The 12,854-nt window shown below is 63.4% G+C and overlaps 1 protein-coding gene across 4 annotated transcripts in view; it reads right to left on the reverse strand.

Annotated features, from left to right (window-relative positions):
• Nucleotides 1-3: 3 nt before the first annotated feature.
• PHC2 (polyhomeotic homolog 2 (Drosophila)) overlaps nt 4-12,854 on the reverse strand; it is a 13,401-nt gene continuing 550 nt past the window's right edge. For 2 of the 4 annotated variants that reach the window (XM_014960956.1, XM_014960954.1), the window contains exons 3-6: nt 902-1,016; nt 678-819; nt 246-555; nt 4-158 (exon numbers count right to left, since the gene is read on the reverse strand). In XM_014960956.1, coding sequence (XP_014816442.1) covers nt 4-158; nt 246-555; nt 678-819; nt 902-1,016 — 722 coding nt within the window. Of the gene's footprint in view, nt 159-245; nt 556-677; nt 820-901; nt 1,038-12,854 lie in introns of all 4 variants that reach the window. The other 2 variants (XM_014960955.1, XM_014960953.1) reach the window with 1 other exon arrangement.

Below are 12,854 nucleotides of genomic sequence, written 5' to 3' on the forward strand. Positions count from 1 at the left end.
GCTCTAGGAGTCCTTGAGCATGTTGATGCGGGCGTAGATCTTGAGGGCCGGCCCCAGCTTGATGTTCATGGTGCTCATGAGATGGTCCTCCTTCAGCAGCAGCAGCGCCTGCCCGTCGATCTCCTGCGCGCGGAACTCCTCCGCGATCTCCTGGCAGCCTGCGGGGAGAGGGGGGGGTCCACCCTCAGCAAATCACCCCCCCCCCCAAAAAAAACCCCTCTCCGTGGGGTTTTCCCTCTCCTCACCCGGCAGGGAGCGGATGAACTCGTAGACGTCCTCCACGTTCCACTTGCTGGGCTCGCTGGGGAGGAAGCGGTGGCCGATGCCGGCCAGGTCCCGGACGTGGACGTCGGGGAGCTCCATCTCCCGCAGCTCCAGGTCCCGCTCGCCCTGGCGCCGGCGGGAGGTGGAGGAACTGGCCGAGATGGGGGAGAGCGGCTCCTCGTAGCTGGAATTGTCCGAGCAGCGGCTGGAATCCTCCTGGCTGTGGTTGAGCTGCAGCGGGGCCGTGGCGGGGAGAGGAGGCGCCGAACCCGGCGGGAGAGAAACCGGCGGCTGCAGGGGGGGACGGAGCGGCGCCGGGGCGGGGGGCCTCAGAGAGCCCACCCACCCACCGATCCCCTCCCCTCCTTTGCCATTTGGGGACAAATCCCACCCTCCCCCCCCCTCGCCCTCACCTGCTTCTTGGTGTCTTTGCCCAGGGGGGGCAGCGTCCCCTTGCAGGTCCGGCGGCGGCCGTGGGGGGGGCCGCCGGGTTTTTGCAGTTTGCTGCGATCGGGGTGGAACAAACCCACCCGCTTCGTGCACCCCACGTTGTACCTGCGGGAGGGGGGGGACACAGTTAAAGGGGGGGGTCCGGATGCTGTCGTGGGGAGGTGTTTTTTTTGGGGGGGGGTGTTACCTTTTGGCGCAAGCCATGGAGCAGAAGCGCTTGGAGCGCTTGAATTTATAGGCGAAGTCGACGCGGCCGCAGAGCTCGCACTTCAGTTTGGGGGGGTTCCCCTCTTCTTTGGATTCTGGGGGGCGCGGAGGGACACCCAGAGAGAGAAACGCAACCAGCTCAGCCGCGGGGTGTGTGTGGGGGGACACACACCCCTAAAATATCACCCACGGCGGGGGTTTAGAAGAGGTGGGGGGGCTGTATCGTCTCCCCAGAGTCAGCCACGGGGGGGGGACCCCCAAACATCACCCACAGCGGGGGGTTTGAGGAGGTTTTGAGGAGGTGGGGGGCTGTACTGCCCCCCAAACTCAACCGTGGGGGACCCCAAAATGTCACCCATGGTGGGGGTTTTGAGGAGGTGGGGGGCTGTATCGCCCCCCAAACTCAGCCGTGGGGGACCCCGAAATGTCCCCCATGGTGGGGGAGGAGGTGGGGGGCTGTATTGCCCCCCAAACTCAGCCGTAGGGGACCCCAAATTGTCACCCATGGTGGTTTTGAGGGGGGGGGGGGCTGTATTGCCCCCCAAACTCAGCCCTGTATGGCCCCTCCCCAGACTCAGCCACAGGGGTGGGACCCCCAAGCATCACTCACAGCGAGGGTTTCAAGGAAGTGGGGGGCTGTATTGTCCCCCAAACTCAGCCACAGGGGACATCACCCACGGCAGGGGTTTCGAGGAGGTGGGGGGCTGTATTGCCCCCCAAACTCAGCCGTAGGGGACCCCAAATTGTCACCCATGGTGGTTTTGAGGGGGGGGGGGGCTGTATTGCCCCCCAAACTCAGCCGTAGGGGACCCCAAAATGTCACCCATGGTGGTTTTGAGGAGGTGGGGGGGCTGTATCACCCCCCCAGACTCAGACGTGGGGGACATCACCCATGGTGGGGGTTTTGAGGAGGTGGGGGGCTGTATTGCCCCCCAAAATCAGCCATGGGGGACCCCAAAATGTCACCCATGGAGGCTTTGAGGAGGTGGGGGGGCTGTATTACCCCCTAAACTCAGCCGTAGGGGACCCCAAAATGTCACCCATGGTGGTTTTGAGGAGGTGGGGGCTGTATTACCCCCTAAACTCACCCTTGGGGGACCCCGAAATGTCACCCATGGCGGGGGGTGAGGTGGGGGGGCTGTATTGCCCCCCAAACTCAGCCACGGGGGACACATCACCCACGGCGGGGGTTTTGAGGAGGTGGGGGGCTGTACTGCCCCCCAAACTCAACCGTGGGGGACCCCAAAATGTCACCCATGGTGGGGGTTTTGAGGAGGTGGGGGGCTGTATCGCCCCCCAAACTCAGCCGTGGGGGACCCCGAAATGTCACCCATGGTGGGGGGTGAGGTGGGGGGGCTGTATGGCCCCCAAACTCAGCCGTAGGGGACCCCAAAATGTCACCCATGGTAGTTTTGAGGAGGTGGGGGGCTGTATTGCCCCCCAAACTCAGCCGTGGGGGACCCTGCAATGTCACCCATGGCAGGGGGTGAGCTGGGGGGGCTGTATCACCCCCCCCCCCGCCACGGCGGGGGTTTTGAGGAGGTGGGGGGCTGTACTGCCCCCCAAACTCAACCGTGGGGGACCCCAAAATGTCACCCATGGTGGTTTTGAGGAGGTGGGGGCTGTATTACCCCCTAAACTCACCCTTGGGGGACCCCGAAATGTCACCCATGGCGGGGGGTGAGGTGGGGGGGCTGTATTGCCCCCCAAACTCAGCCACGGGGGACACATCACCCACGGCGGGGGTTTTGAGGAGGTGGGGGGCTGTACTGCCCCCCAAACTCAACCGTGGGGGACCCCAAAATGTCACCCATGGTGGTTTTGAGGAGGTGGGGGCTGTATTACCCCCTAAACTCACCCTTGGGGGACCCCGAAATGTCACCCATGGCGGGGGGTGAGGTGGGGGGGCTGTATTGCCCCCCAAACTCAGCCACGGGGGACACATCACCCACGGCGGGGGTTTTGAGGAGGTGGGGGGCTGTACTGCCCCCCAAACTCAACCGTGGGGGACCCCAAAATGTCACCCATGGTGGTTTTGAGGAGGTGGGGGCTGTATTACCCCCTAAACTCACCCTTGGGGGACCCCGAAATGTCACCCATGGCGGGGGGTGAGGTGGGGGGGCTGTATTGCCCCCCAAACTCAGCCACGGGGGACACATCACCCACGGCGGGGGTTTTGAGGAGGTGGGGGGCTGTACTGCCCCCCAAACTCAACCGTGGGGGACCCCAAAATGTCACCCATGGTGGTTTTGAGGAGGTGGGGGCTGTATTACCCCCTAAACTCACCCTTGGGGGACCCCGAAATGTCACCCATGGCGGGGGGTGAGGTGGGGGGGCTGTATTGCCCCCCAAACTCAGCCACGGGGGACACATCACCCACGGCGGGGGTTTTGAGGAGGTGGGGGGCTGTACTGCCCCCCAAACTCAACCGTGGGGGACCCCAAAATGTCACCCATGGTGGTTTTGAGGAGGTGGGGGCTGTATTACCCCCTAAACTCACCCTTGGGGGACCCCGAAATGTCACCCATGGCGGGGGGTGAGGTGGGGGGGCTGTATTGCCCCCCAAACTCAGCCACGGGGGACACATCACCCACGGCGGGGGTTTTGAGGAGGTGGGGGGCTGTACTGCCCCCCAAACTCAACCGTGGGGGACCCCAAAATGTCACCCATGGTGGTTTTGAGGAGGTGGGGGCTGTATTACCCCCTAAACTCACCCTTGGGGGACCCCGAAATGTCACCCATGGCGGGGGGTGAGGTGGGGGGGCTGTATTGCCCCCCAAACTCAGCCACGGGGGACACATCACCCACGGCGGGGGTTTTGAGGAGGTGGGGGGCTGTACTGCCCCCCAAACTCAACCGTGGGGGACCCCAAAATGTCACCCATGGTGGTTTTGAGGAGGTGGGGGCTGTATTACCCCCTAAACTCACCCTTGGGGGACCCCGAAATGTCACCCATGGCGGGGGGTGAGGTGGGGGGGCTGTATTGCCCCCCAAACTCAGCCACGGGGGACACATCACCCACGGCGGGGGTTTTGAGGAGGTGGGGGGCTGTACTGCCCCCCAAACTCAACCGTGGGGGACCCCAAAATGTCACCCATGGTGGTTTTGAGGAGGTGGGGGCTGTATTACCCCCTAAACTCACCCTTGGGGGACCCCGAAATGTCACCCATGGCGGGGGGTGAGGTGGGGGGGCTGTATTGCCCCCCAAACTCAGCCACGGGGGACACATCACCCACGGCGGGGGTTTTGAGGAGGTGGGGGGCTGTACTGCCCCCCAAACTCAACCGTGGGGGACCCCAAAATGTCACCCATGGTGGTTTTGAGGAGGTGGGGGCTGTATTACCCCCTAAACTCACCCTTGGGGGACCCCGAAATGTCACCCATGGCGGGGGGTGAGGTGGGGGGGCTGTATTGCCCCCCAAACTCAGCCACGGGGGACACATCACCCACGGCGGGGGTTTTGAGGAGGTGGGGGGCTGTACTGCCCCCCAAACTCAACCGTGGGGGACCCCAAAATGTCACCCATGGTGGTTTTGAGGAGGTGGGGGCTGTATTACCCCCTAAACTCACCCTTGGGGGACCCCGAAATGTCACCCATGGCGGGGGGTGAGGTGGGGGGGCTGTATTGCCCCCCAAACTCAGCCACGGGGGACACATCACCCACGGCGGGGGTTTTGAGGAGGTGGGGGGCTGTACTGCCCCCCAAACTCAACCGTGGGGGACCCCAAAATGTCACCCATGGTGGTTTTGAGGAGGTGGGGGCTGTATTACCCCCTAAACTCACCCTTGGGGGACCCCGAAATGTCACCCATGGCGGGGGGTGAGGTGGGGGGGCTGTATTGCCCCCCAAACTCAGCCACGGGGGACACATCACCCACGGCGGGGGTTTTGAGGAGGTGGGGGGCTGTACTGCCCCCCAAACTCAACCGTGGGGGACCCCAAAATGTCACCCATGGTGGTTTTGAGGAGGTGGGGGCTGTATTACCCCCTAAACTCACCCTTGGGGGACCCCGAAATGTCACCCATGGCGGGGGGTGAGGTGGGGGGGCTGTATTGCCCCCCAAACTCAGCCACGGGGGACACATCACCCACGGCGGGGGTTTTGAGGAGGTGGGGGGCTGTACTGCCCCCCAAACTCAACCGTGGGGGACCCCAAAATGTCACCCATGGTGGTTTTGAGGAGGTGGGGGCTGTATTACCCCCTAAACTCACCCTTGGGGGACCCCGAAATGTCACCCATGGCGGGGGGTGAGGTGGGGGGGCTGTATTGCCCCCCAAACTCAGCCACGGGGGACACATCACCCACGGCGGGGGTTTTGAGGAGGTGGGGGGCTGTACTGCCCCCCAAACTCAACCGTGGGGGACCCCAAAATGTCACCCATGGTGGTTTTGAGGAGGTGGGGGCTGTATTACCCCCTAAACTCACCCTTGGGGGACCCCGAAATGTCACCCATGGCGGGGGGTGAGGTGGGGGGGCTGTATTGCCCCCCAAACTCAGCCACGGGGGACACATCACCCACGGCGGGGGTTTTGAGGAGGTGGGGGGCTGTACTGCCCCCCAAACTCAACCGTGGGGGACCCCAAAATGTCACCCATGGTGGTTTTGAGGAGGTGGGGGCTGTATTACCCCCTAAACTCACCCTTGGGGGACCCCGAAATGTCACCCATGGCGGGGGGTGAGGTGGGGGGGCTGTATTGCCCCCCAAACTCAGCCACGGGGGACACATCACCCACGGCGGGGGTTTTGAGGAGGTGGGGGGCTGTACTGCCCCCCAAACTCAACCGTGGGGGACCCCAAAATGTCACCCATGGTGGTTTTGAGGAGGTGGGGGCTGTATTACCCCCTAAACTCACCCTTGGGGGACCCCGAAATGTCACCCATGGCGGGGGGTGAGGTGGGGGGGCTGTATTGCCCCCCAAACTCAGCCACGGGGGACACATCACCCACGGCGGGGGTTTTGAGGAGGTGGGGGGCTGTACTGCCCCCCAAACTCAACCGTGGGGGACCCCAAAATGTCACCCATGGTGGTTTTGAGGAGGTGGGGGCTGTATTACCCCCTAAACTCACCCTTGGGGGACCCCGAAATGTCACCCATGGCGGGGGGTGAGGTGGGGGGGCTGTATTGCCCCCCAAACTCAGCCACGGGGGACACATCACCCACGGCGGGGGTTTTGAGGAGGTGGGGGGCTGTACTGCCCCCCAAACTCAACCGTGGGGGACCCCAAAATGTCACCCATGGTGGTTTTGAGGAGGTGGGGGCTGTATTACCCCCTAAACTCACCCTTGGGGGACCCCGAAATGTCACCCATGGCGGGGGGTGAGGTGGGGGGGCTGTATTGCCCCCCAAACTCAGCCACGGGGGACACATCACCCACGGCGGGGGTTTTGAGGAGGTGGGGGGCTGTACTGCCCCCCAAACTCAACCGTGGGGGACCCCAAAATGTCACCCATGGTGGTTTTGAGGAGGTGGGGGCTGTATTACCCCCTAAACTCACCCTTGGGGGACCCCGAAATGTCACCCATGGCGGGGGGTGAGGTGGGGGGGCTGTATTGCCCCCCAAACTCAGCCACGGGGGACACATCACCCACGGCGGGGGTTTTGAGGAGGTGGGGGGCTGTACTGCCCCCCAAACTCAACCGTGGGGGACCCCAAAATGTCACCCATGGTGGTTTTGAGGAGGTGGGGGCTGTATTACCCCCTAAACTCACCCTTGGGGGACCCCGAAATGTCACCCATGGCGGGGGGTGAGGTGGGGGGGCTGTATTGCCCCCCAAACTCAGCCACGGGGGACACATCACCCACGGCGGGGGTTTTGAGGAGGTGGGGGGCTGTACTGCCCCCCAAACTCAACCGTGGGGGACCCCAAAATGTCACCCATGGTGGTTTTGAGGAGGTGGGGGCTGTATTACCCCCTAAACTCACCCTTGGGGGACCCCGAAATGTCACCCATGGCGGGGGGTGAGGTGGGGGGGCTGTATTGCCCCCCAAACTCAGCCACGGGGGACACATCACCCACGGCGGGGGTTTTGAGGAGGTGGGGGGCTGTACTGCCCCCCAAACTCAACCGTGGGGGACCCCAAAATGTCACCCATGGTGGTTTTGAGGAGGTGGGGGCTGTATTACCCCCTAAACTCACCCTTGGGGGACCCCGAAATGTCACCCATGGCGGGGGGTGAGGTGGGGGGGCTGTATTGCCCCCCAAACTCAGCCACGGGGGACACATCACCCACGGCGGGGGTTTTGAGGAGGTGGGGGGCTGTACTGCCCCCCAAACTCAACCGTGGGGGACCCCAAAATGTCACCCATGGTGGTTTTGAGGAGGTGGGGGCTGTATTACCCCCTAAACTCACCCTTGGGGGACCCCGAAATGTCACCCATGGCGGGGGGTGAGGTGGGGGGGCTGTATTGCCCCCCAAACTCAGCCACGGGGGACACATCACCCACGGCGGGGGTTTTGAGGAGGTGGGGGGCTGTACTGCCCCCCAAACTCAACCGTGGGGGACCCCAAAATGTCACCCATGGTGGTTTTGAGGAGGTGGGGGCTGTATTACCCCCTAAACTCACCCTTGGGGGACCCCGAAATGTCACCCATGGCGGGGGGTGAGGTGGGGGGGCTGTATTGCCCCCCAAACTCAGCCACGGGGGACACATCACCCACGGCGGGGGTTTTGAGGAGGTGGGGGGCTGTACTGCCCCCCAAACTCAACCGTGGGGGACCCCAAAATGTCACCCATGGTGGTTTTGAGGAGGTGGGGGCTGTATTACCCCCTAAACTCACCCTTGGGGGACCCCGAAATGTCACCCATGGCGGGGGGTGAGGTGGGGGGGCTGTATTGCCCCCCAAACTCAGCCACGGGGGACACATCACCCACGGCGGGGGTTTTGAGGAGGTGGGGGGCTGTACTGCCCCCCAAACTCAACCGTGGGGGACCCCAAAATGTCACCCATGGTGGTTTTGAGGAGGTGGGGGCTGTATTACCCCCTAAACTCACCCTTGGGGGACCCCGAAATGTCACCCATGGCGGGGGGTGAGGTGGGGGGGCTGTATTGCCCCCCAAACTCAGCCACGGGGGACACATCACCCACGGCGGGGGTTTTGAGGAGGTGGGGGGCTGTACTGCCCCCCAAACTCAACCGTGGGGGACCCCAAAATGTCACCCATGGTGGTTTTGAGGAGGTGGGGGCTGTATTACCCCCTAAACTCACCCTTGGGGGACCCCGAAATGTCACCCATGGCGGGGGGTGAGGTGGGGGGGCTGTATTGCCCCCCAAACTCAGCCACGGGGGACACATCACCCACGGCGGGGGTTTTGAGGAGGTGGGGGGCTGTACTGCCCCCCAAACTCAACCGTGGGGGACCCCAAAATGTCACCCATGGTGGTTTTGAGGAGGTGGGGGCTGTATTACCCCCTAAACTCACCCTTGGGGGACCCCGAAATGTCACCCATGGCGGGGGGTGAGGTGGGGGGGCTGTATTGCCCCCCAAACTCAGCCACGGGGGACACATCACCCACGGCGGGGGTTTTGAGGAGGTGGGGGGCTGTACTGCCCCCCAAACTCAACCGTGGGGGACCCCAAAATGTCACCCATGGTGGTTTTGAGGAGGTGGGGGCTGTATTACCCCCTAAACTCACCCTTGGGGGACCCCGAAATGTCACCCATGGCGGGGGGTGAGGTGGGGGGGCTGTATTGCCCCCCAAACTCAGCCACGGGGGACACATCACCCACGGCGGGGGTTTTGAGGAGGTGGGGGGCTGTACTGCCCCCCAAACTCAACCGTGGGGGACCCCAAAATGTCACCCATGGTGGTTTTGAGGAGGTGGGGGCTGTATTACCCCCTAAACTCACCCTTGGGGGACCCCGAAATGTCACCCATGGCGGGGGGTGAGGTGGGGGGGCTGTATTGCCCCCCAAACTCAGCCACGGGGGACACATCACCCACGGCGGGGGTTTTGAGGAGGTGGGGGGCTGTACTGCCCCCCAAACTCAACCGTGGGGGACCCCAAAATGTCACCCATGGTGGTTTTGAGGAGGTGGGGGCTGTATTACCCCCTAAACTCACCCTTGGGGGACCCCGAAATGTCACCCATGGCGGGGGGTGAGGTGGGGGGGCTGTATTGCCCCCCAAACTCAGCCACGGGGGACACATCACCCACGGCGGGGGTTTTGAGGAGGTGGGGGGCTGTACTGCCCCCCAAACTCAACCGTGGGGGACCCCAAAATGTCACCCATGGTGGTTTTGAGGAGGTGGGGGCTGTATTACCCCCTAAACTCACCCTTGGGGGACCCCGAAATGTCACCCATGGCGGGGGGTGAGGTGGGGGGGCTGTATTGCCCCCCAAACTCAGCCACGGGGGACACATCACCCACGGCGGGGGTTTTGAGGAGGTGGGGGGCTGTACTGCCCCCCAAACTCAACCGTGGGGGACCCCAAAATGTCACCCATGGTGGTTTTGAGGAGGTGGGGGCTGTATTACCCCCTAAACTCACCCTTGGGGGACCCCGAAATGTCACCCATGGCGGGGGGTGAGGTGGGGGGGCTGTATTGCCCCCCAAACTCAGCCACGGGGGACACATCACCCACGGCGGGGGTTTTGAGGAGGTGGGGGGCTGTACTGCCCCCCAAACTCAACCGTGGGGGACCCCAAAATGTCACCCATGGTGGTTTTGAGGAGGTGGGGGCTGTATTACCCCCTAAACTCACCCTTGGGGGACCCCGAAATGTCACCCATGGCGGGGGGTGAGGTGGGGGGGCTGTATTGCCCCCCAAACTCAGCCACGGGGGACACATCACCCACGGCGGGGGTTTTGAGGAGGTGGGGGGCTGTACTGCCCCCCAAACTCAACCGTGGGGGACCCCAAAATGTCACCCATGGTGGTTTTGAGGAGGTGGGGGCTGTATTACCCCCTAAACTCACCCTTGGGGGACCCCGAAATGTCACCCATGGCGGGGGGTGAGGTGGGGGGGCTGTATTGCCCCCCAAACTCAGCCACGGGGGACACATCACCCACGGCGGGGGTTTTGAGGAGGTGGGGGGCTGTACTGCCCCCCAAACTCAACCGTGGGGGACCCCAAAATGTCACCCATGGTGGTTTTGAGGAGGTGGGGGCTGTATTACCCCCTAAACTCACCCTTGGGGGACCCCGAAATGTCACCCATGGCGGGGGGTGAGGTGGGGGGGCTGTATTGCCCCCCAAACTCAGCCACGGGGGACACATCACCCACGGCGGGGGTTTTGAGGAGGTGGGGGGCTGTACTGCCCCCCAAACTCAACCGTGGGGGACCCCAAAATGTCACCCATGGTGGTTTTGAGGAGGTGGGGGCTGTATTACCCCCTAAACTCACCCTTGGGGGACCCCGAAATGTCACCCATGGCGGGGGGTGAGGTGGGGGGGCTGTATTGCCCCCCAAACTCAGCCACGGGGGACACATCACCCACGGCGGGGGTTTTGAGGAGGTGGGGGGCTGTACTGCCCCCCAAACTCAACCGTGGGGGACCCCAAAATGTCACCCATGGTGGTTTTGAGGAGGTGGGGGCTGTATTACCCCCTAAACTCACCCTTGGGGGACCCCGAAATGTCACCCATGGCGGGGGGTGAGGTGGGGGGGCTGTATTGCCCCCCAAACTCAGCCACGGGGGACACATCACCCACGGCGGGGGTTTTGAGGAGGTGGGGGGCTGTACTGCCCCCCAAACTCAACCGTGGGGGACCCCAAAATGTCACCCATGGTGGTTTTGAGGAGGTGGGGGCTGTATTACCCCCTAAACTCACCCTTGGGGGACCCCGAAATGTCACCCATGGCGGGGGGTGAGGTGGGGGGGCTGTATTGCCCCCCAAACTCAGCCACGGGGGACACATCACCCACGGCGGGGGTTTTGAGGAGGTGGGGGGCTGTACTGCCCCCCAAACTCAACCGTGGGGGACCCCAAAATGTCACCCATGGTGGTTTTGAGGAGGTGGGGGCTGTATTACCCCCTAAACTCACCCTTGGGGGACCCCGAAATGTCACCCATGGCGGGGGGTGAGGTGGGGGGGCTGTATTGCCCCCCAAACTCAGCCACGGGGGACACATCACCCACGGCGGGGGTTTTGAGGAGGTGGGGGGCTGTACTGCCCCCCAAACTCAACCGTGGGGGACCCCAAAATGTCACCCATGGTGGTTTTGAGGAGGTGGGGGCTGTATTACCCCCTAAACTCACCCTTGGGGGACCCCGAAATGTCACCCATGGCGGGGGGTGAGGTGGGGGGGCTGTATTGCCCCCCAAACTCAGCCACGGGGGACACATCACCCACGGCGGGGGTTTTGAGGAGGTGGGGGGCTGTACTGCCCCCCAAACTCAACCGTGGGGGACCCCAAAATGTCACCCATGGTGGTTTTGAGGAGGTGGGGGCTGTATTACCCCCTAAACTCACCCTTGGGGGACCCCGAAATGTCACCCATGGCGGGGGGTGAGGTGGGGGGGCTGTATTGCCCCCCAAACTCAGCCACGGGGGACACATCACCCACGGCGGGGGTTTTGAGGAGGTGGGGGGCTGTACTGCCCCCCAAACTCAACCGTGGGGGACCCCAAAATGTCACCCATGGTGGTTTTGAGGAGGTGGGGGCTGTATTACCCCCTAAACTCACCCTTGGGGGACCCCGAAATGTCACCCATGGCGGGGGGTGAGGTGGGGGGGCTGTATTGCCCCCCAAACTCAGCCACGGGGGACACATCACCCACGGCGGGGGTTTTGAGGAGGTGGGGGGCTGTACTGCCCCCCAAACTCAACCGTGGGGGACCCCAAAATGTCACCCATGGTGGTTTTGAGGAGGTGGGGGCTGTATTACCCCCTAAACTCACCCTTGGGGGACCCCGAAATGTCACCCATGGCGGGGGGTGAGGTGGGGGGGCTGTATTGCCCCCCAAACTCAGCCACGGGGGACACATCACCCACGGCGGGGGTTTTGAGGAGGTGGGGGGCTGTACTGCCCCCCAAACTCAACCGTGGGGGACCCCAAAATGTCACCCATGGTGGTTTTGAGGAGGTGGGGGCTGTATTACCCCCTAAACTCACCCTTGGGGGACCCCGAAATGTCACCCATGGCGGGGGGTGAGGTGGGGGGGCTGTATTGCCCCCCAAACTCAGCCACGGGGGACACATCACCCACGGCGGGGGTTTTGAGGAGGTGGGGGGCTGTACTGCCCCCCAAACTCAACCGTGGGGGACCCCAAAATGTCACCCATGGTGGTTTTGAGGAGGTGGGGGCTGTATTACCCCCTAAACTCACCCTTGGGGGACCCCGAAATGTCACCCATGGCGGGGGGTGAGGTGGGGGGGCTGTATTGCCCCCCAAACTCAGCCACGGGGGACACATCACCCACGGCGGGGGTTTTGAGGAGGTGGGGGGCTGTACTGCCCCCCAAACTCAACCGTGGGGGACCCCAAAATGTCACCCATGGTGGTTTTGAGGAGGTGGGGGCTGTATTACCCCCTAAACTCACCCTTGGGGGACCCCGAAATGTCACCCATGGCGGGGGGTGAGGTGGGGGGGCTGTATTGCCCCCCAAACTCAGCCACGGGGGACACATCACCCACGGCGGGGGTTTTGAGGAGGTGGGGGGCTGTACTGCCCCCCAAACTCAACCGTGGGGGACCCCAAAATGTCACCCATGGTGGGGGTTTTGAGGAGGTGGGGGGCTGGATCGCCCCCCAAACTCAGCCGTGGGGGACCCCGAAATGTCACCCATGGTGGGGGGTGAGGTGGGGGGGCTGTATGGCCCCCAAACTCAGCCGTAGGGGACCCCAAAATGTCACCCATGGTAGTTTTGAGGAGGTGGGGGGCTGTATTGCCCCCCAAACTCAGCCGTGGGGGACACATCACCCACGGCGGGGGTTTTGAGGAGGGGGGGGGCTGTACTGCCCCCCAAACTCAACCCTGGGGGCCCC

The sequence above is a fragment of the Calidris pugnax genome, unplaced genomic scaffold, assembly GCF_001431845.1.
Source record: "Calidris pugnax isolate Ruff unplaced genomic scaffold, ASM143184v1 scaffold580, whole genome shotgun sequence".
In the NCBI taxonomy this organism is placed as follows: domain Eukaryota; kingdom Metazoa; phylum Chordata; class Aves; order Charadriiformes; family Scolopacidae; genus Calidris; species Calidris pugnax.